Source organism: Chaetura pelagica, unplaced genomic scaffold (genome assembly GCF_000747805.2).
Source record: "Chaetura pelagica isolate M959 unplaced genomic scaffold, ChaPel_1.0 scaffold40, whole genome shotgun sequence".
In the NCBI taxonomy this organism is placed as follows: Eukaryota; Metazoa; Chordata; class Aves; order Apodiformes; family Apodidae; genus Chaetura; species Chaetura pelagica.
In genome coordinates, this window is record NW_009952160.1 from 2,719,722 (window position 1) to 2,736,538 (window position 16,817).

General features: G+C 36.1%; 1 protein-coding gene across 1 annotated transcript in view; it reads left to right on the plus strand.

Moving 5' to 3' along the window:
* The window catches only part of MAN2A1 (mannosidase, alpha, class 2A, member 1), a 79,244-nt gene extending 72,550 nt beyond the window's left edge, over nt 1-6,694 (plus strand). The window contains exons 21-23 of the mRNA XM_010007234.1: nt 3,185-3,379; nt 5,229-5,339; nt 6,542-6,694. Of these exons, the coding sequence (XP_010005536.1) occupies nt 3,185-3,379; nt 5,229-5,339; nt 6,542-6,694 (459 nt within the window). The remainder of the gene's footprint in view (nt 1-3,184; nt 3,380-5,228; nt 5,340-6,541) is intronic.
* Nucleotides 6,695-16,817: the final 10,123 nt, after the last annotated feature.

Genomic DNA, 16,817 nt, shown 5'->3' on the forward strand with positions numbered 1-16,817 from the left:
ATGATTTTCTAGTTCCACATCATGTGTAGCACAAGCAACATACTAACTGCATTTGTCAGTGTGGTGTGCAAATATCTGAGCTCGCTTGAAGGAAGCTAACTGGAGTTCTGCACCAGGGCTTCTTAGGCAACAATGAGCGTTGCACAAGTTAATCTACCTTCTCAAGCAGAAGCCTGCAGAGATACCTGTAATGCCACAGAAAACTTCTTTAGTACCCAGGCTAATTTGTGTTGTGTTAAATTCACACAGAATGTGGTGCTGGTAAAGTAAGACTTACTGGACATGAAATTCCATTAGCAAATAAACTGAAACAACAGGAGCAGATCAAATCGGTTAGTGCTTTGTGGCTTGTCCATAGAACCATAAAATAATTCACTGAAGGCTATCTGTGTGAGGCTTTTAGTGTAATCCCTGCTCCAAGCAGGTTTATTTTTGCGTCAGAAAAGCTGCCCAAAGGATCCATTCAGACTGTAGTGGAGATGTGAAGGGTTAGAAAACGTTTAGTGCATACCTGCAGGGATGCTTCTTGGTTACTCCTCTAAAAGAAAACTAGCCCATGAAAAACAAGACTCCTCTGCAAACTAGCACAGTGCCTGGTGAAGTGCAATTGGCCATAAGTTCAATTTCAAAACAGCGCTGCTGATTCAGATGAAAACACTCCTATGGAAAATAGTTCAAGGTTACTTCAGTCAGAACAAAGGCAACCTGAAAACTCTAGAATTATCTGGTTAGTGGAACATTTACATATGTCTTTGCATACCATTACTAGTTTGCTTGGGATACCAGTCAGACATTAGTCCAGAAGATTACCAATGTATTTCTCTTTTAAAAATCCTCTCCTCCATTTTAAAAAGATTCTGTACAAGTTACTGAGAATCTTTCAAAGGACAAGGGCCAGTGACCTGCTAGGACCAAAAATCTTTAGAGGTCTTTTGGGTACCTGTGTTTCAGCAGCTACTTTCCTTCCCTCAGCTCTTCACGCTGAGCTTATAATTGTTTTGAATAGCTGCAGAGTAAGACTTAAAGGACAGTTTGTTCTTACACACTTTCGTAGGGATTTGAAAAGAAGAGTCATGAAAACTATGGGGGAGCAGGCACAATCAAAGAGATGCTGTTGGCCCAGCTGTTACAATGTGCATAACCCCCAGGAGCCAAGCAAGATGTTTTAAGGCAACATTTTCTTTCTGGTGTTATATATGGATTTGCCCTTTGCTATATGAAGAGTTTTGTAGCATTTTGTTTTTCAAAATTTATCTGAACATTAGTAATATTTTCTGATTTCTGCAACTGTTTCAGATGTGTTAAAGTAAGGTAGGGTAGTAGCCTCCTTTCTTTTTGTTCTGCACAAAAATATTTTGGTTGAGTTGTTATTCAGAAGGTAGTTGTTACAATAGTTTAAAAACAGCCTTGTCAGAAAAATTATGAGGATATTATATGCAGTTTATATATGTAATCAGTTGCAGTGTGACTCATCCATTGACCCTAATTTTGTTATCAAGCCCTATCTTGTTAATGACTTGAGGGACCATGGAAGCTACAGGAAAAGAGAGCTGGCAGCTTTGCCAATGCAAGCTTTTCCTTAAGTGCATTCAAAAAGACTTAATTCTGTCTTTTCTGAAAAACAGTTCTGAAGAACAGGATTTTTCTCTGCTTTTTGGGAAACTTTCCCATAAAAGGACAGTATGTGAAGTGTAGGCTGTGCAGTTCTTTTAGGTTAGTTATAATAAATGTGCATCACTGGTGTAATTACTATGAAGTTCTTTGGTTATGACAGTATAAACCAAAATACTTTTTTCCTTCCCAACCCCATCCTGAACTCTGTCTTTTAATGACAGTCAAACCACGTGAATGTCCTGAATTAACTTGTCCGGTGGGCAGGTAGAATTCTTAATATGCTTGCATACTCAGGTAGCCTGTATTCTGCTAAATCCCCAATCCAAATGTTACCTGGGTTTAGGCTGTAGCTCACCTAGCCAGTAGTAAGTACTCATACTGATACTGTGTCTGTTCTAAAGACTTCAGGTTGGTTAGTTTTGCTGCAGTTTTGTGTTTCTATTTTTCCTCTGAGCTGGGTACTGCAACAGGTGTGTTCAGAAGAACCGTGTTCTTCATAAAGTAAGCTATGTATTTAAGACAAGCTCAAAATATGTCATTTCACTTTACATTATACTCACCTGATTTATTTACATCCTCAGCCCTCTTTTGATAGTGTTACTGTGTTTTGATATATGTAGTTTTCATTTCCTAGCAGAAGTAGCTAATTCTGCTTTTATGTTCGTTTTGTACTTACAGGCATTTTTTGACTCTGCGTGTCTTTTTTACTTCTAATATTAATTGTTCTTTTTCCTCAGATTGTTAAGCAAGAAATAAATGCATTTCATTTTTAATTTGAAAGGATTATTAGTTAGTTGAGAATGAAACTGAGTACAGTTACCAATACATGCTTTTCAACAGAGAAATTTCTTTATTTTGTTAAAGTACAGACTGTTTTACATTTATTATAAGTTTTCTTAAAAATAAGCTTTAACAGCTCTTTACTTTCTGCGCCTTCGTGTGTTATATCAGCATAAGAATATGAATGAAATAGGATTTATAGGAGGTGGTAATATCTTTATTTTGTCCATGACATAGCTGGAGAAAAGAGACCATGCCATTCACACTTTCTTCTTCAGATTCTTATTCATACCTTAACTTGACTCACTCAGTTTATGAAACTGGAGTTACAGCCTAGTCTCAAGCAAATAGCTTGGTTGGGGGGAGGCTAGGCAGAGAAATAATCATATAGGCAATTAATAAAGTCACAAATACGTAGCAGTCAGATAATCAAGCTCCTTTTCTTCCACCACATACAACTACTCTATTTGTCATATTAAATATCTGTCAGTATCCACTTTCTCTGAAAATACACGTTTGGTGATACATTTCCGTCTGATTACTCAGTTGCATTTGCCACTTATTGGTGTGCAGATATATATATAATGCACATGTATATTTCACATCGTAGCTATATACCTTGCATTCCTATGCTATGTCATCTGGTGATCATTTTGAAAAATGTACTACAGATTTGTAAAAAGAAGGGGTATACCTAGTACTAGAAAAATATGATGAGAATTTTTCAGAAGTAGTTGAATGGACAGATCAAAAACGTGCTTTTACAAATATTTTATCTTGTATTTTGCAGAATGAAGAGAAGACATCAGTCAGTTTCCCCTCACTTCTTAGCCATATGACTTCCTCTTTCTTAAATCATCCTGTAATTCCGATGACAACGTATGCAGATTCAGGCGTCCCAGAGATGCTAAATACTTTTTCTCCACTCATGTCATCCATGCCTTGTGACATGCATGTAGTCAATCTAAGGACAATCCAATCTAAGGTAAGGGTTTTTTTGATATAATATGATAAACTGCAGCATGATAGCTATTTTTTGTTAGTTTTGCAAGAACTGGACACCTGTGTGTTGAGTAACATGAATCACAGGAATCGGGGGGTGGGGGTGGTTCACAACATAATAATATGCATAGTGCATTGGTCTGTTTCCAGAAGGGGCACATTTCAATGTGTTCCCAAAGTTTAAGAACAGATAGGTTCATATACTTCAGCTTCTTCTGTATTAAGAATGAAATTTAATGTCATTAGACTCTGTTCTGAGTACAATAATTTGTGTTTTTAATAAAGCATATGTTTTAAACCCATCTGATTTCATTTGGAAGACTTAATGAAAATCTGTCACGTCTTAATGTCCATAGGGATAAGTTCTTAAAATATTTTCAAGCTTAAATACAAGACCTATTTTAATTATTCCAACATTAGCTTAATAATACTTGGTTCCCATGAAACTCTGGTATATTTTTTAAAGAAAAAAACAGAATGAAACAAAGAAAACAAAAAAATACCTCAAACAAACAACAAAAAAGTTGTCACCAACTTTACCTCCTGTAAATAGACTCGACCTCAGGATTTAAAAACTGAGTACATTTCTCCCATTATACTAAATATAAATATGTATTTTTGTCACATTGCTTGAATTTTTCAATGCAAGTCTTTTTTTTAGCTTACAGTAATCAGATAAAAAACTGTTTAAATGGTTTTCCTTTCTCACCAAAATTGTAGCAGTATTGCCCTGGGATATTGCTTCTGAGAAAGCCTCGTAATTTTTTTTCCATCCAGAAGTCTGATGGGAGAACCACATTTTATTTCTCAGAGATCACAATCAAATCAGATTCTGGCAGCCCTTCCAAGAAAGGCAGTGATTTGATAGTACGCTAGTTAGGGGATTTTTGTCATATAAAAATGCTGTGAATTTTTACAAAATTAAGGTTATTGTTGTTTGTTTAAAATTCAGAAATTTGCTACAATTTTTGTGCAGTTTTCATGGCCATGTTTAGAAGGTGTATTTTATGTAAATTAAGTTCATCCTTGCTCAGACATTTCTTAGGCTTGCATAAACTTAATCTGGTTTACCTAAAGATAAGATAAGAAGAGGTAGATCAAAGGAGGTGCAGAGGCTCTGGAAGCTTACTCAGTCTTACACTGACTTGGTGATATGTTAAAACAGATTAATTTATTACACATGGATGCTATGTGCAGGATAAAGTCCTGGGAAAAGTCCTGGGAAAAGGTTGACTACTATATCATAGATGTTCATACTTAACTAAACTCTTGCTGAAGGTGTCATTAATTGTTTTTTATCCCCCCCATTTAAATCTTTTAATCTGAATTAACACAGTATTTAATTTTTAAAACTTAAGATATTATATATTCGTATAATCATTTACAATGCTTAAATGCATTTGTTATGCAGGTTATGACAAGATAATTCCATTGTAATAGAGAAAGTGTTGATGCTCATTACTGGCCTGTCATTTTTAACATCAATTTACCCCATCGGAAGTCGACTTTTTCAGTACGAATTGTAAGATTTTCTTAAACTGATGTTTAGGTAGACAATATTATTTTGTGTTCATAAAACTGTCTGCTTTTAAGTGCAACACTGTCAGTCACACATCAGTGATGGCAAAATCCAAGTCAAGTGTTTCTCTTTGCTGTTTAGTTCTTTCTGTGTTTAGTCTTATCAAAAGAAACTTAAATGTCCAGTCAAAGTGAAACTTATTTATGGCATAAGTGGCTCTATCACTCTAAGGTAATGATAGTTTAGTGAGGTCCTAAAATACCTTCCTAGCTCTGCTAATTTCTGAGTAATTTTTATTTTTGTTTATTTTTAGGTAGATACCGAGCCGTCTGATGAAGCTGCTCTGATTCTTCACAGAAAGGGATTTGACTGTAGATTTTCAAACAGAGACACGGGTCTGCTCTGTTCCACTACTCAGGGAAAGGTATACTGACAATTTGTGGGTACCTTACCTTACAAGTATTGCAGAAACACCGACATTTAAGTAAAATTATAGGTGAAGTCTAGGTAGTTATTTCTCAAAAGTTATACTTGTAGGATAATAGTTAAGTTGATCTTGAAGGCTTCTTTCCAGCTCATAAAGATACAGAACTGCTGGTGTGTGGGAGTGACCATGTAAGCATCGACTTCTACGTCAGTTTTAATCCCATTCCTATAAATGTTGTTCTCATAAAAAAAAGTCAGTATTTCTCAAATAATTTTAAGTGTTTTCGAAATTTACTAAGTATAAAGAATCAAGTGGCATATTCTGAGAGTAGGAGAAGAAAAGTTTTGAGAGATAAATAACAGAAAGTCAGCAGTCCTGGATCCAGCGTTGGACCAGCCAGTGGGGGAGAGTTGGTGTCAGTGAGGCTCCCCAAGCCCACTATTGCGGCCCCCGGTTTTATAGGCCTAGTTACCTTGTTTTGCGAGGATGTGCAAGCTTGTTTGAGTCATAAGCCTGAGCAGCTGGAGACAACCTCTACCCCCTTTACCCCTCCATCCTTATCTCAGTCACTGTACATGCAGCCTCAGGCCATATGCAGATCATCAGTGCAGTCTCTATCCTCTCAGGCAGGCCTTTCGGGATGCAAAGGAGACTTTGTTCAGGGGCCACAATGGGGTTCTGAGGGCTGGTCCCTCACACATGCTCAGCCAGCTAAGCAGTGGTCTGCATCATGAGCCCCACCTGTCTTTTGGGCCTGGTTCAGGGAGGCTAAGTCATGGCACTAGCGGTCTATCTCCCTCTCATACTCCCTGGTACTTCTTAACCTCTCTCTTTGAATATTATTAATATATATACAAATTATGTGACTGTTACTTTGAAAACTGTTGCTTGTTATAGCATGTCCTTGGTTTACCCATGCTCACTTAAATGACCTACAGCACTGCAAATTTATACAGCTTTGGTTTGAGAATTACGGATGGACTGGATGTTTGTGAATCTGTAGAAATGTTGTAATCAATTTTTAAAATAGGCTTAAGATTTTATTAAAGTGGAAGAGTAACGTTTGATGTAACAATCATAGTGCTGAAACGTGTAAGGAGGAGATGTACCATTTGGATCATTGTTAGAGATTATGTTAAGGTCAGTTTTAAGGTGTATAACATGTTTTCTAACATTTTCAATTCATCTTTTTTTTGCAGATAAAAGTGCATAAACTCTTTAACAAATTCAGAGTGGAAAGTCTTACACCCACATCTTTATCTTTGATGCATACACCTTCAGATGCCAGAAATACAAGTGAAATAAATATGAGTTCTATGGAGATAAACACATTTCGGATTCAGCTAAGATGAACTCTGGCTTTAATAATCAGATCGAGAAGAGGAATCAGCAATTATATCTCCTCTAAGTTTCACGTGCAATAAGACGCACATAATTATTATTCCAGCTTCTGGATACTGTGAGAAAAACATGCATTCTGTAATTTTTTTGACAAATACATTGAAAAGCCATGTTTGCAAGCAACTTTTTTGTTTTCATTTAGTTTTGTTTCGTTTGGTTTTTTTTCATAAAATAGCAACATCAGTATAAGTTAGTGCAACATGTGAAGAAATTTACAAGGATGTTAACCTCTCAACATAATTAAATCTCAGGTTAAGTGCTAACTAGTAGTGGTTTTGGTGGTTTAATTTTCATAAAGAAGGGATTGGCATTTAAACAGCCTTCTTTGCTGATCCTGGATGCATTTATGTACAAATAATTCAGTGTGGAAGTCCTGATGGAAATAAAATGGAATAAAATGTTCATGTGTAGTAGCTAATGTCCAAATATTTAAGATCATTTATATAAATGACAATAATCTCACTTTATTCCACAATTAATTTCAAATTATTCAACACAAAGGGGATTATTAATTGTGGTAAAATGAAAGCCTGCATTACTTGTGATAAGTGATGGTAAATTTTAATACTTCTACCATTCACTTGAGTTATGTAAATAGGAAAACATGAACCTACAAAACAATTTTGCAATGAAAATGTTTAATAAAACTCCCATTTTGTTACTTGACACACTGGGATATGTGCAATTATTCCATTACCATGTATGATGAGAAATGTCCATAATTATCACTAATACAAGACTTTTTATAAAACTCATTTAGATACTGATGTTCTCTGAAGTGAGTTTTCTATTTCAAGATTACCATATCAAGATAAATGTGCCTTATTTTTTTATACGTCTTGTTACAATTTTGGTGTCTATGTTAATGTTTTTGGGGAAAAGGTAGTTTATATAATACCTAAGCTGTGTATTTCCTATTTGTCAATGCTGGCCACACTCTGATCTATGTCCTTCTGCACCAAGTTTGTGCTATCTTACTCTAAACAGTTGGACTATTTGAATGTATTAAAAAAATGTCATAACATAGAACAAAGACAAAAAAAAAAAAAGAATTACTGTAAAATGTAAATACAGCTGCTTTAAAGGAAATTGCAGCTTGATGCAAAGAGTTGATAGTAAGCAAGACGTAGCTTGCAAACCCATCAAAATGTGCTTGCATGTCACAGACTGTGGTGACCTATTGATTAAGAATCGTGCCTATATTTTACATGACATATTTCAAACTTGCAACCTCACTTACGTTGCTAGTGCTCACATTAATGAAGAATGGAGTCTTACTTTTTGCTTTCTTTCCACGTATTAAGTAATTAATATTTTAGTGCTGAAGCCAGTCAAGTGTGAAAAGTATTTCCATAAGTAGAACTGCTGTTTACAATTAATATATATAAACATGTGCTTGAGTATAATCCCATTTCCTAGTCTTCATTTATCTTCATAGCTCGCTCTTCTATCTCTTGCATATATTTTATATTTCCATACATCATTGCTTGTCTTTAATACTATTGCATGAAAAGTCATCATAGCTGGTAAAAAGATGTGATGTTTTTCTAACTCTGATACTGCCTACTGTATTTAATTTCATCATTGTTCCACAGTGTATCAAATTATATCATGTAGCTACAGGCTATCTTAAAAGAAAACTAAAGTGAGACTTGATTTCATGCATTGTTACATGATGGATCTCTGTTGAGATTATGTAGATTTCCCTACTTAATTCAGTCTACTGTGTGTTTTCAAATCAGTTTAATACTTAGTAGGATCTGGTGCAAATTATATAATCAATATAAGAACCACTAATCACAAATGGAAGAATCACATGGATCCAATGAATGGATTTTCTTCATGCAATAAACATGTACTGTAACTTTTCTTAACTGTAGTATTTGAAAATACTATTTTTTTTTGGAACTCAAAGCTTGGTAGACTTGCCAGCAGAAGTTTCTCACATTTATTTTGTTGCATCTTCAGAATTAAAATGCTTGAGACATCTGTGTGTTCTGTACAACAAATATTTTCAAAATATCATTCCAGTTTTGTTAGGCAGAAAACTAAATTTTGGATGCAATAAAGTTTTAAAGTCTTTTGCCTGTTTGATTTGCTTCCAAAAGATGTTTCACGTAACATTCAGTCTTTTATCATCAGCTGTACAGTCATGATGCCTGAATCTTCCTTAACCAGCAGATTTAATCTTTGTTTCCTTGGTTTTTTTTTTTTTTTTTTTTTTTTTTTTTAACAACAGCCTTCAATTTGGGATCTTTTCCTCATAATAAACTTTGCTTTAATTGGTTTGGAATGTGGCTGTCAATGGGTTTGGTTTGGTTTTTTTTTAACACCTTAATGAAACCTTACTGAGTATGTTTGCTATGTTGGACATTGCCCATCTGGTTTAATTGTATTGGAGTTTTGGTGTTTTGTTTATTTTTAGAGCTGCTGGGTTTATAACTACTGGTTAAGAGAACCAAGCATCCTTCCCTTCACATGTGGATTTAAAGACAATTCTGTGTTAAAAAGTTTGAAACCTTGCCATTACTTCCATACCAGAGTTACACCTGTACTGATTTATTTTTTTTTAATATTCCTTCATCTTAAATGTCTTTGGTTTACTTCCTCATATTGTCTGAAACAAACTAAATTCAACGGAATGTTTTTGATATTTTCACTTGGAAGGTTTTGTATGTTATGGGGATATGTAAAATAAGATCTCTAATAAAAGATAATACTATTGTGAGATGTGCTCAGTTTCGTTAATACCTTAGCCATAGCTAATTCAAATTTTTAAAAAAGACAGTTATGACAGTTATCTGTAGTAAGATGAATTCCTGATGAAAGATACAATCGATTTCATATCTGTGAAAGGTGAGCAGTAATATATTGTGAGCAAACCTCTGTAATACATACTGTATACACATTGCTGTAGGCAAAATACCTGCAACTGCTAAGGTCTGCCATCTATTAAGACAGTAAAAGGAGTTAAGCTCTTTTTCAAACAAGGACAACTAGAGAATGAAGAAGGATTTTAAAATATATAATAATAAAAAAATTACCTGTTAAGCACAGATAAAGCCTAGAACAAAAGATTCAGGCAAATCAAGAAACCCAGCCATAAAAACCAGACAGTGCAATGAAAGAGAAATCGGGAACCTGACCATGCTAGATCAGAAAGTTGTCTGCAAAGCAGAGGATATTAAAGGTTTGGGCAACTTTAAGCTTAATAACAAGAAAGACCTTCAAAGTAAAATGCACTATGAAAAATAATGAACAGTTCCAGAAGACAGTGTACGTCAGGTTTTTGTTAGTATCAGTCAAATGCTACCAGCAATGCTGCACATTTACAGCAGTTCTTCTCAAGGTCCACAAAGACTTGAGAAGGCAAAAGCAAATTTTCCTGATTCATACAGAAGTCTTGCATCTTTGAGAAAATTTTATTAGTGACTTACTTGGCTTCATTCAGCATGGTGACCAAAGGAAGACAAGAGAAAATAATAAAGAAAAAAAACCACAGCCTGGTAATGACATTGTATAGCTCTGTTCTGCTATGGAAGTGCTGAGTGAGGCACTGGGCACAAACTAGGACATGAATTCTTCCAGTACATCAGGAGGCACACTTTTAACGGTGAGGGTGACCTAGTCCTCCTGGCATAAGCTGCACAGATAGACTGTGGAATCTCCTTCCTTGGCAGTACTCAGTAGCCATCTGGAAATTATCCTGGACAACTGGCATACTCTGCTTGAGGTTGTGGCCAGATGACCTCCAGAGGTCCCTGCCAGTCTCAACCTTTTTTTATTTCTGTGGCTTGTTTCTGTGAAGGGAAAGGACACCTTCACTAGGTAACCAGAACTTGTACAAGATCCAAATGCATGTTTGAAGATGTGAGGCAAAGATGGTAGCTGAAAATTGAGGGAAGAAAAAACCTTATCAGAAATGTTTTTCCTGGTTCACTGTGCAAGTATAGTCAAAATGTGTTCTAAGCCAGGCTGAGAGACATTCGAGGTCAGACTTAATGGGCTCTGAGCAATCTGTTCTAGTGTGACATGTCCCTGCTTACTGTAGCGGGCTTGGACTAGGTGGCCTTTAGAGGTCCCTTTCAGCCCAGTATGTTCTATGATTCTATTATTCATTCCATATGTTTCCAATTTCTTGAAACAGTAACCCATTTGAAGCTGAAATAAATTAAACAATATGAGTTTAATGAAAGCAATTCAGATAGCAACTGTGTCAGAAGATTCAATACAGCTTTTACAAACATGTCAATTCTGAATGGAGCATGCTAGTAGAAGTCCTTCATCCAGATAAAGAATTAAGTTCTGCACATCAAAATGAAATTATCTGTTTTGGCAGCTCCAAAATTAGTCCCATTTCTTTTGCTTGTATCTTGGTAAATGAGCTTAACTGGCTAGTAGACATGAGAGAGAAACTATGAAAGCTCAAATACAACTTAAGGCAAATTCTTTTGCATGTTTTTCACACAAAGTTCCACAAACTGTTCACCTAATCATTCTCCAAACAGATGAAATGAGTTGAACTGTCACTCATCAAAATTCCTTTGGAATATAAGCCAAGATGCTAAAAACTGGATTAGATTAGGTTTTAATATACCTAAGAAATGTGTAATTGCTGCTAGGAAAGGTGACTTACGAATGGAGTTTGGGGAGGTTCATCTTTAAAGATAGGGTTTATGTGAAACTCATGAATTGTGGGCTATTAGTAACTTTCCTCCACAGAATGCATTAAATGTCAAACATACAGTTTGGGAGAAGTTAGCAGTTATATTTCCTGCAGATATGGATCGGAAATACATCTCTGTTCATTTTATGAATGGTTTTTGACAGCTAGTAACCAGATGGTTGGGGGTTTTATTTTTAATATATAAGATAATGAAATAGTGAATCATGTAAGTGCTGGCCAAGAGGAAAGAGCAAACGCAGATTCCTTCCTTGATGATGACATTGAAGTGGGGAGAACCAAAAAGCTCTTCTAAGATAGGATTCAAGAGCGATCTTCTAAATCCAAGAAAAAAAATGTCTATGGTTCACTGACGTAAGAGGCACCACCTAAGTAAACATCAGTAGCCTCAGGGGTTTGTAAAAATCTGCAAGGAGTTTTCTAGCACTCCTTGTCATCTTCCCTATCTTTAAATTAAAAACACAAACCAATACGCACACTGTTCTGCAACATACAAAGAGAAATTTCCATGGGTGAAACCAGAACTGAGAATGCTCAAATTTGAATAATTTCCCAGACAGCCAGAGAGGAAAGGAGTGTTGTTGGACTTTGTTCCTGCATCTTCTGTTTGCCGATTTGCCAGTTTTGAACAACTCTTTTATGGATCAGAGAAGAAAGACCAATTTATACTCTATAGATAGTTTTGCAAAGCTGATGTCCCTATGACAGAAAAAGCTGAAACCTACTTTGAGGAGTTGTTGAGAGAATCAAGTATATAGGTATTTTCCTTACTGTTTGTATCACTGTTACTATGGGAGAAAGTCTGCTGATACTGCAGAGATCTTTGGACTAATCTAATGGACAAATGACCACTGGCTAATCCCCAAATCAGAAATTCTGTTATATTAATTTTGAATACAGTCCTTATTGAAGCACTGCCCTTCCTGTGGAAAAGATATGCTTTGCTCTAGAAGATGAGACCTATGTCTACGCTCTAATGATTAGAAGAAACATAAATATTCGTATTTCCAGTACTGGTAAATGGGTATAGGATAGTAGGCTTGCACTCAAAGACAGCAGATTTTTTTTAAGGTGAGGAGACAGTAAAGTGAATTTCTGGAACTGGAAAATCAGCAGGCAAGTAATCACTCTAGAAATACAGTTCGCCTTCAAGATCATGATAAATTATGCCTGACCACAGAGAGAATGCTTGGATTTCAAAGGTTACATCTTCCACAGGAGAGAAGGAGGTAAGCCTATTGATGATGAGAGCATGGGCACACAGATTATACCAGGAAGAGGAAGGTTTCAGAGATCTGAAACTTAACAAACGGAAAAGTTTATAATGAAAGGAAGTTTTTGCATCTATTACATACAGATCAAGGGAGAAACAGGAACCTATACTTCTTTGGCAAGCTGATATTTCTGGCATTAAAAATTTATAGTATCTTAGGAAATATACAGTCTGCTGTAGGATTTGGAGAGGATAGTGGGGATTGGCATGATGGGTTTTGTAAGCTAATGCTGTAAAGATAAAATCAGTGTACAGCATCTAGTGACTCAACAACAGTAAGTAGCAATCTGATTGGCACACCACAGCATTTCTCATAGCTGGGCATCAGCAGACAACCCTACAAATCTCTTGTTTGGAGATCTGGGAAAGTGAAAGTGGATTCCTGTCCTTTGGCCAATGTATGGATCCTACCAACTCAAACTGATAATCGTTTCAGTCTGAGTAGAGAAAATGTGATTATAATTTCAGGCAAGCCAAATGGAGAAGCCCTTTTTAAAAAAGTGAGTAATTTGATTTTTTTGTCTCAGAGAAGAGTAAAAAATACAAGCCCCTACCTGAAAAAGGGACAGATCCTGTAACTACTACAGTGTTTGAAATCACAGGAATCTTGAAAATAGAACTGTGACCTTGGATGTGCCTCTGTATGATGAAGGGAAGGGAAGGGAAGAGAGAGGATTTAATGTCCAGAAGACAGTAAGATCAACACTAGAATACAGGTTATATTGACGAATTCTATGTATGTACCTTCTATCACAGAAGGATGGGCTGTGGCTGAGTTAGTGCAATGACTTTTTCTTTGTGAACTCAATTTCCCTCTTGCAGCTGAACAGAATCACAGCTTTTCATTCATTCCTTGATTTAATTAAAGTACAGAAGCATTTCACCGATCATGACCCAAGGACATTAACTAGAGTGACTATCACCTGCAAAATGCTAGAGCTCTGACTTAACACCAAAACACCAGATTCCCTACAGGAAGGTGTGTTGGCTGATACTTTAAGCAAAGTGTCCCTGTGAGTTTTGGTGGCTGAAATGCCTCTAGGTCATAATGCAGGTTCATATAACTGTCTGAGGGGTTTATCTCCAGGAAAGAATTCCTACACATTTGCACATGCTTTCCCAGGTGACACACAGGTGTAGAGGTAGGCACGGTGAAGTGTGACCAGCACTAGAGAGGAGGTGAGGAGGACAGCAACACTCCCACCCTTGGCACACTGTGGAAGGCAAGGCAGTGGTGCCAGGCAGGCTGGTACTGCTTAGGCTCTGGAAAGCACATTGCTGGGTCAGGAGCTCAGATGGGAAATAGTGTCCACTGACTTTCTAAGGAACTGAAGATTTGGTGTTATGCAACAGTTAAAAGTAGCACAGTAACCTGGCAAGACGGTGTCATGTTAGAAATGGGAGAAAAGACCTTTAAATCTAATATCATACTATATGGAACTCCCTCAAGGAAAGAAACAAATAACTAGAGGCCCAGTTTTTAAATTAAAACACTTTGAGATTTTCCAGTATTTCCTGAGTATTCAGTTGTACCAGAACACTCCATCTCTCAACATGCCTGCCTCATTTTCACTCTATGATTCACGTGCTTTTGTCTCTCAGTTTTACAGGCCCAGGCCAGGAGTGGAAAGATTCCCATGAGAAAGGAAACAGCCTAGCAAACCTGGAGCTGGTGACAACATTGAAAGGCACAAATAGAGGACCAAGCTGCTGTTCATAACATCAGCTGCTCTCCATGAAAGACCGTGGCCCCCAGCCACAATTAGGCCTGAAATGGAGGTAAAGTAAGAACGAACAGATAAATGAAAGAGTTTGCTTGGTGGGAACAGGGACTTAATTTTTTTTCTATTGTTTTTTTCTTTCATTCTCCAATGAGAGATTTTGGAGGTACAACTAAATGGTTACATGACAGCTGTCAACCCGTTTTATTCTATAAAAGCCTGGTCCCACCTTTGATTGAGGTGACCTCCCATACACTTTCCCAGGAGGTTGCTGGATCTTCTCTCCAGCAGGAACACCTGCCAGAGAGATTAATTCTCAAGAATTAAGACCCACCCAGGGACACTCAGCTGCAGCCGGGCAAGGGTGAGAGATACTAACTACTTTTATTTGCTTTATTAGCAAACTTAAAGTTAAGTAATTTTCATAATTAAATTTTAAGGTTATAGAGTCCTTCAAAATTGGTAATTAATGTTCTAGGCCTAGGCCAACTTTTATTGTTTGATCTAAGTAGTAAATTTCATAGTTAAGATACCTTTTGCATTCAAACTTCAGCTTCTGTTCCAATCTCCCAATTTCCCTAAAATTTGCCTCTACTTGTGCTTTCTACTTGAAAAAGTTAAGAGCCCAAAATATGCAATAAATCTTGATCTGTGCATATACATCTCATTTGCCATGCCATCCCATTTGGGACATTAATGTTATTTAATGCAAATACTGCTGGATTATAGTACATGATCATTGGATATGTGCAATTCCCAAAGACTTTTCAAACATATGTAATCCTCTTTTAAAAGAATAGTTAAAAAGAAAAACAAAACAAAAACAAGACTAACAAACAACAAAAAACCCAACCAAACAAAAATCCAACACAGTTAAAAATCTGATATCAGATTGTTTAGTAAAGAGATTCTGCAATTTTTTTTAAAAATTATAATTTTATATACTATACTGTACAGATAGCTATATGTTGGCTGTATTCTGAATTCAGGACATAATTTTATTTAGGACACACTATTTAGAAAACAGAACATTTTCTCAAAATAATATGTTGAATGAAAACTCTTTTGAATGGAGGATTTTTTTAAAAAGAAAGATTTTATTTTTACATAATACCTGTCCACTGTTCCACATTCTTGACAATTATAATACCTTTAGATTCATTAATACACAAATCCATTTTTCTGAATATTTTTGTTGCAATTTATGTGAATTAATCTATAAATTAGACATGCAGTCATTAAAAAATATGGTACCTCCAGTTTAGACATAGATTATTTTCATCTACCTACTAGAATACGGACAAGAGCATTCATATCTGATTCTTGTTGCCATGACAATGGCTTTGGTCCCTCTTTGTACTTGGAAGAGCTTTCTTTCTCCCAGGCAGATGCTCATCTTGCTCTTCATGCTCCAAATTCCAAATTCCTTACATGAAGAAAGATAAGGTTAATAGAAGACTTACAGCAAACAAGATTTAAAAAAAAAAAAAAAGGCAAAACAAAAACAAACAAACAAATCCAAAACCAAATACAAACAAAAAAACCAACCAAACACCAAAACCAACATTTGACTAAGTGTGCCTTAAAATAAAATTGAGGAAAAGTTGTGAAATGCAGAATTTTTTAAAATGTAGGCCTATGCTTGGCCTAACTTGTCTGACTATACACCTCTGCTTTTGTAAGATGGGTAATACTGCTCAGTGGAAGATATGAGAATTTTTACACAGTTTTCACTGTAATTTAGGATGTAAAGAGGTTTGTGTTTGAAACTAGTTGGTCAAAATCATTTACGTTCCTGACTTAAGTCAGTGTCTGAGTGTTGACACTTCAGATGACAGAGAGTTTTGCTATTTCCAGCTCACTTTCTCCATTGTTCACTATTAACACTTATGTTCAACAGCACAAGCTAAGTCTGAAAAGGCATGCCTCTAATCATCTCCCTGCCAGCTACCTGAAGGCTGTAAACTCAATTCAGAGTTTAGGACAGAAAGTGTAACCATTTTTTTTCCCTCACTGCTTTAAGAGGTTTTACTTCAGTGTAGTGTAACACTTCACTGGCAAAAAAAACCCTGAGTCTTCTGCATAGCACCATTCAGTACATGTAACACTGTTACAGGCCTTTCAGCAGCAAATAACAGTAATTGTCTCAGACACAGACCAGACCCACATCCTATGTAAAAAATTCTCTACTAATTTAGTTATCAAACATCCTATAAAATATTAGAGAGGTTAAGAACAATTACCACTGCTTACAGCTATCCCAATTAGATGTTAGTTGTTGGATTCCCGGAGAGGATACATAGCATAAAGGCAACACCATTGACCTTCTGCTGACATGCAATAAAAATAGAAGAATCTAGCTTCCAAATCAGTTTAATATTGTTGTATCTGGCTTC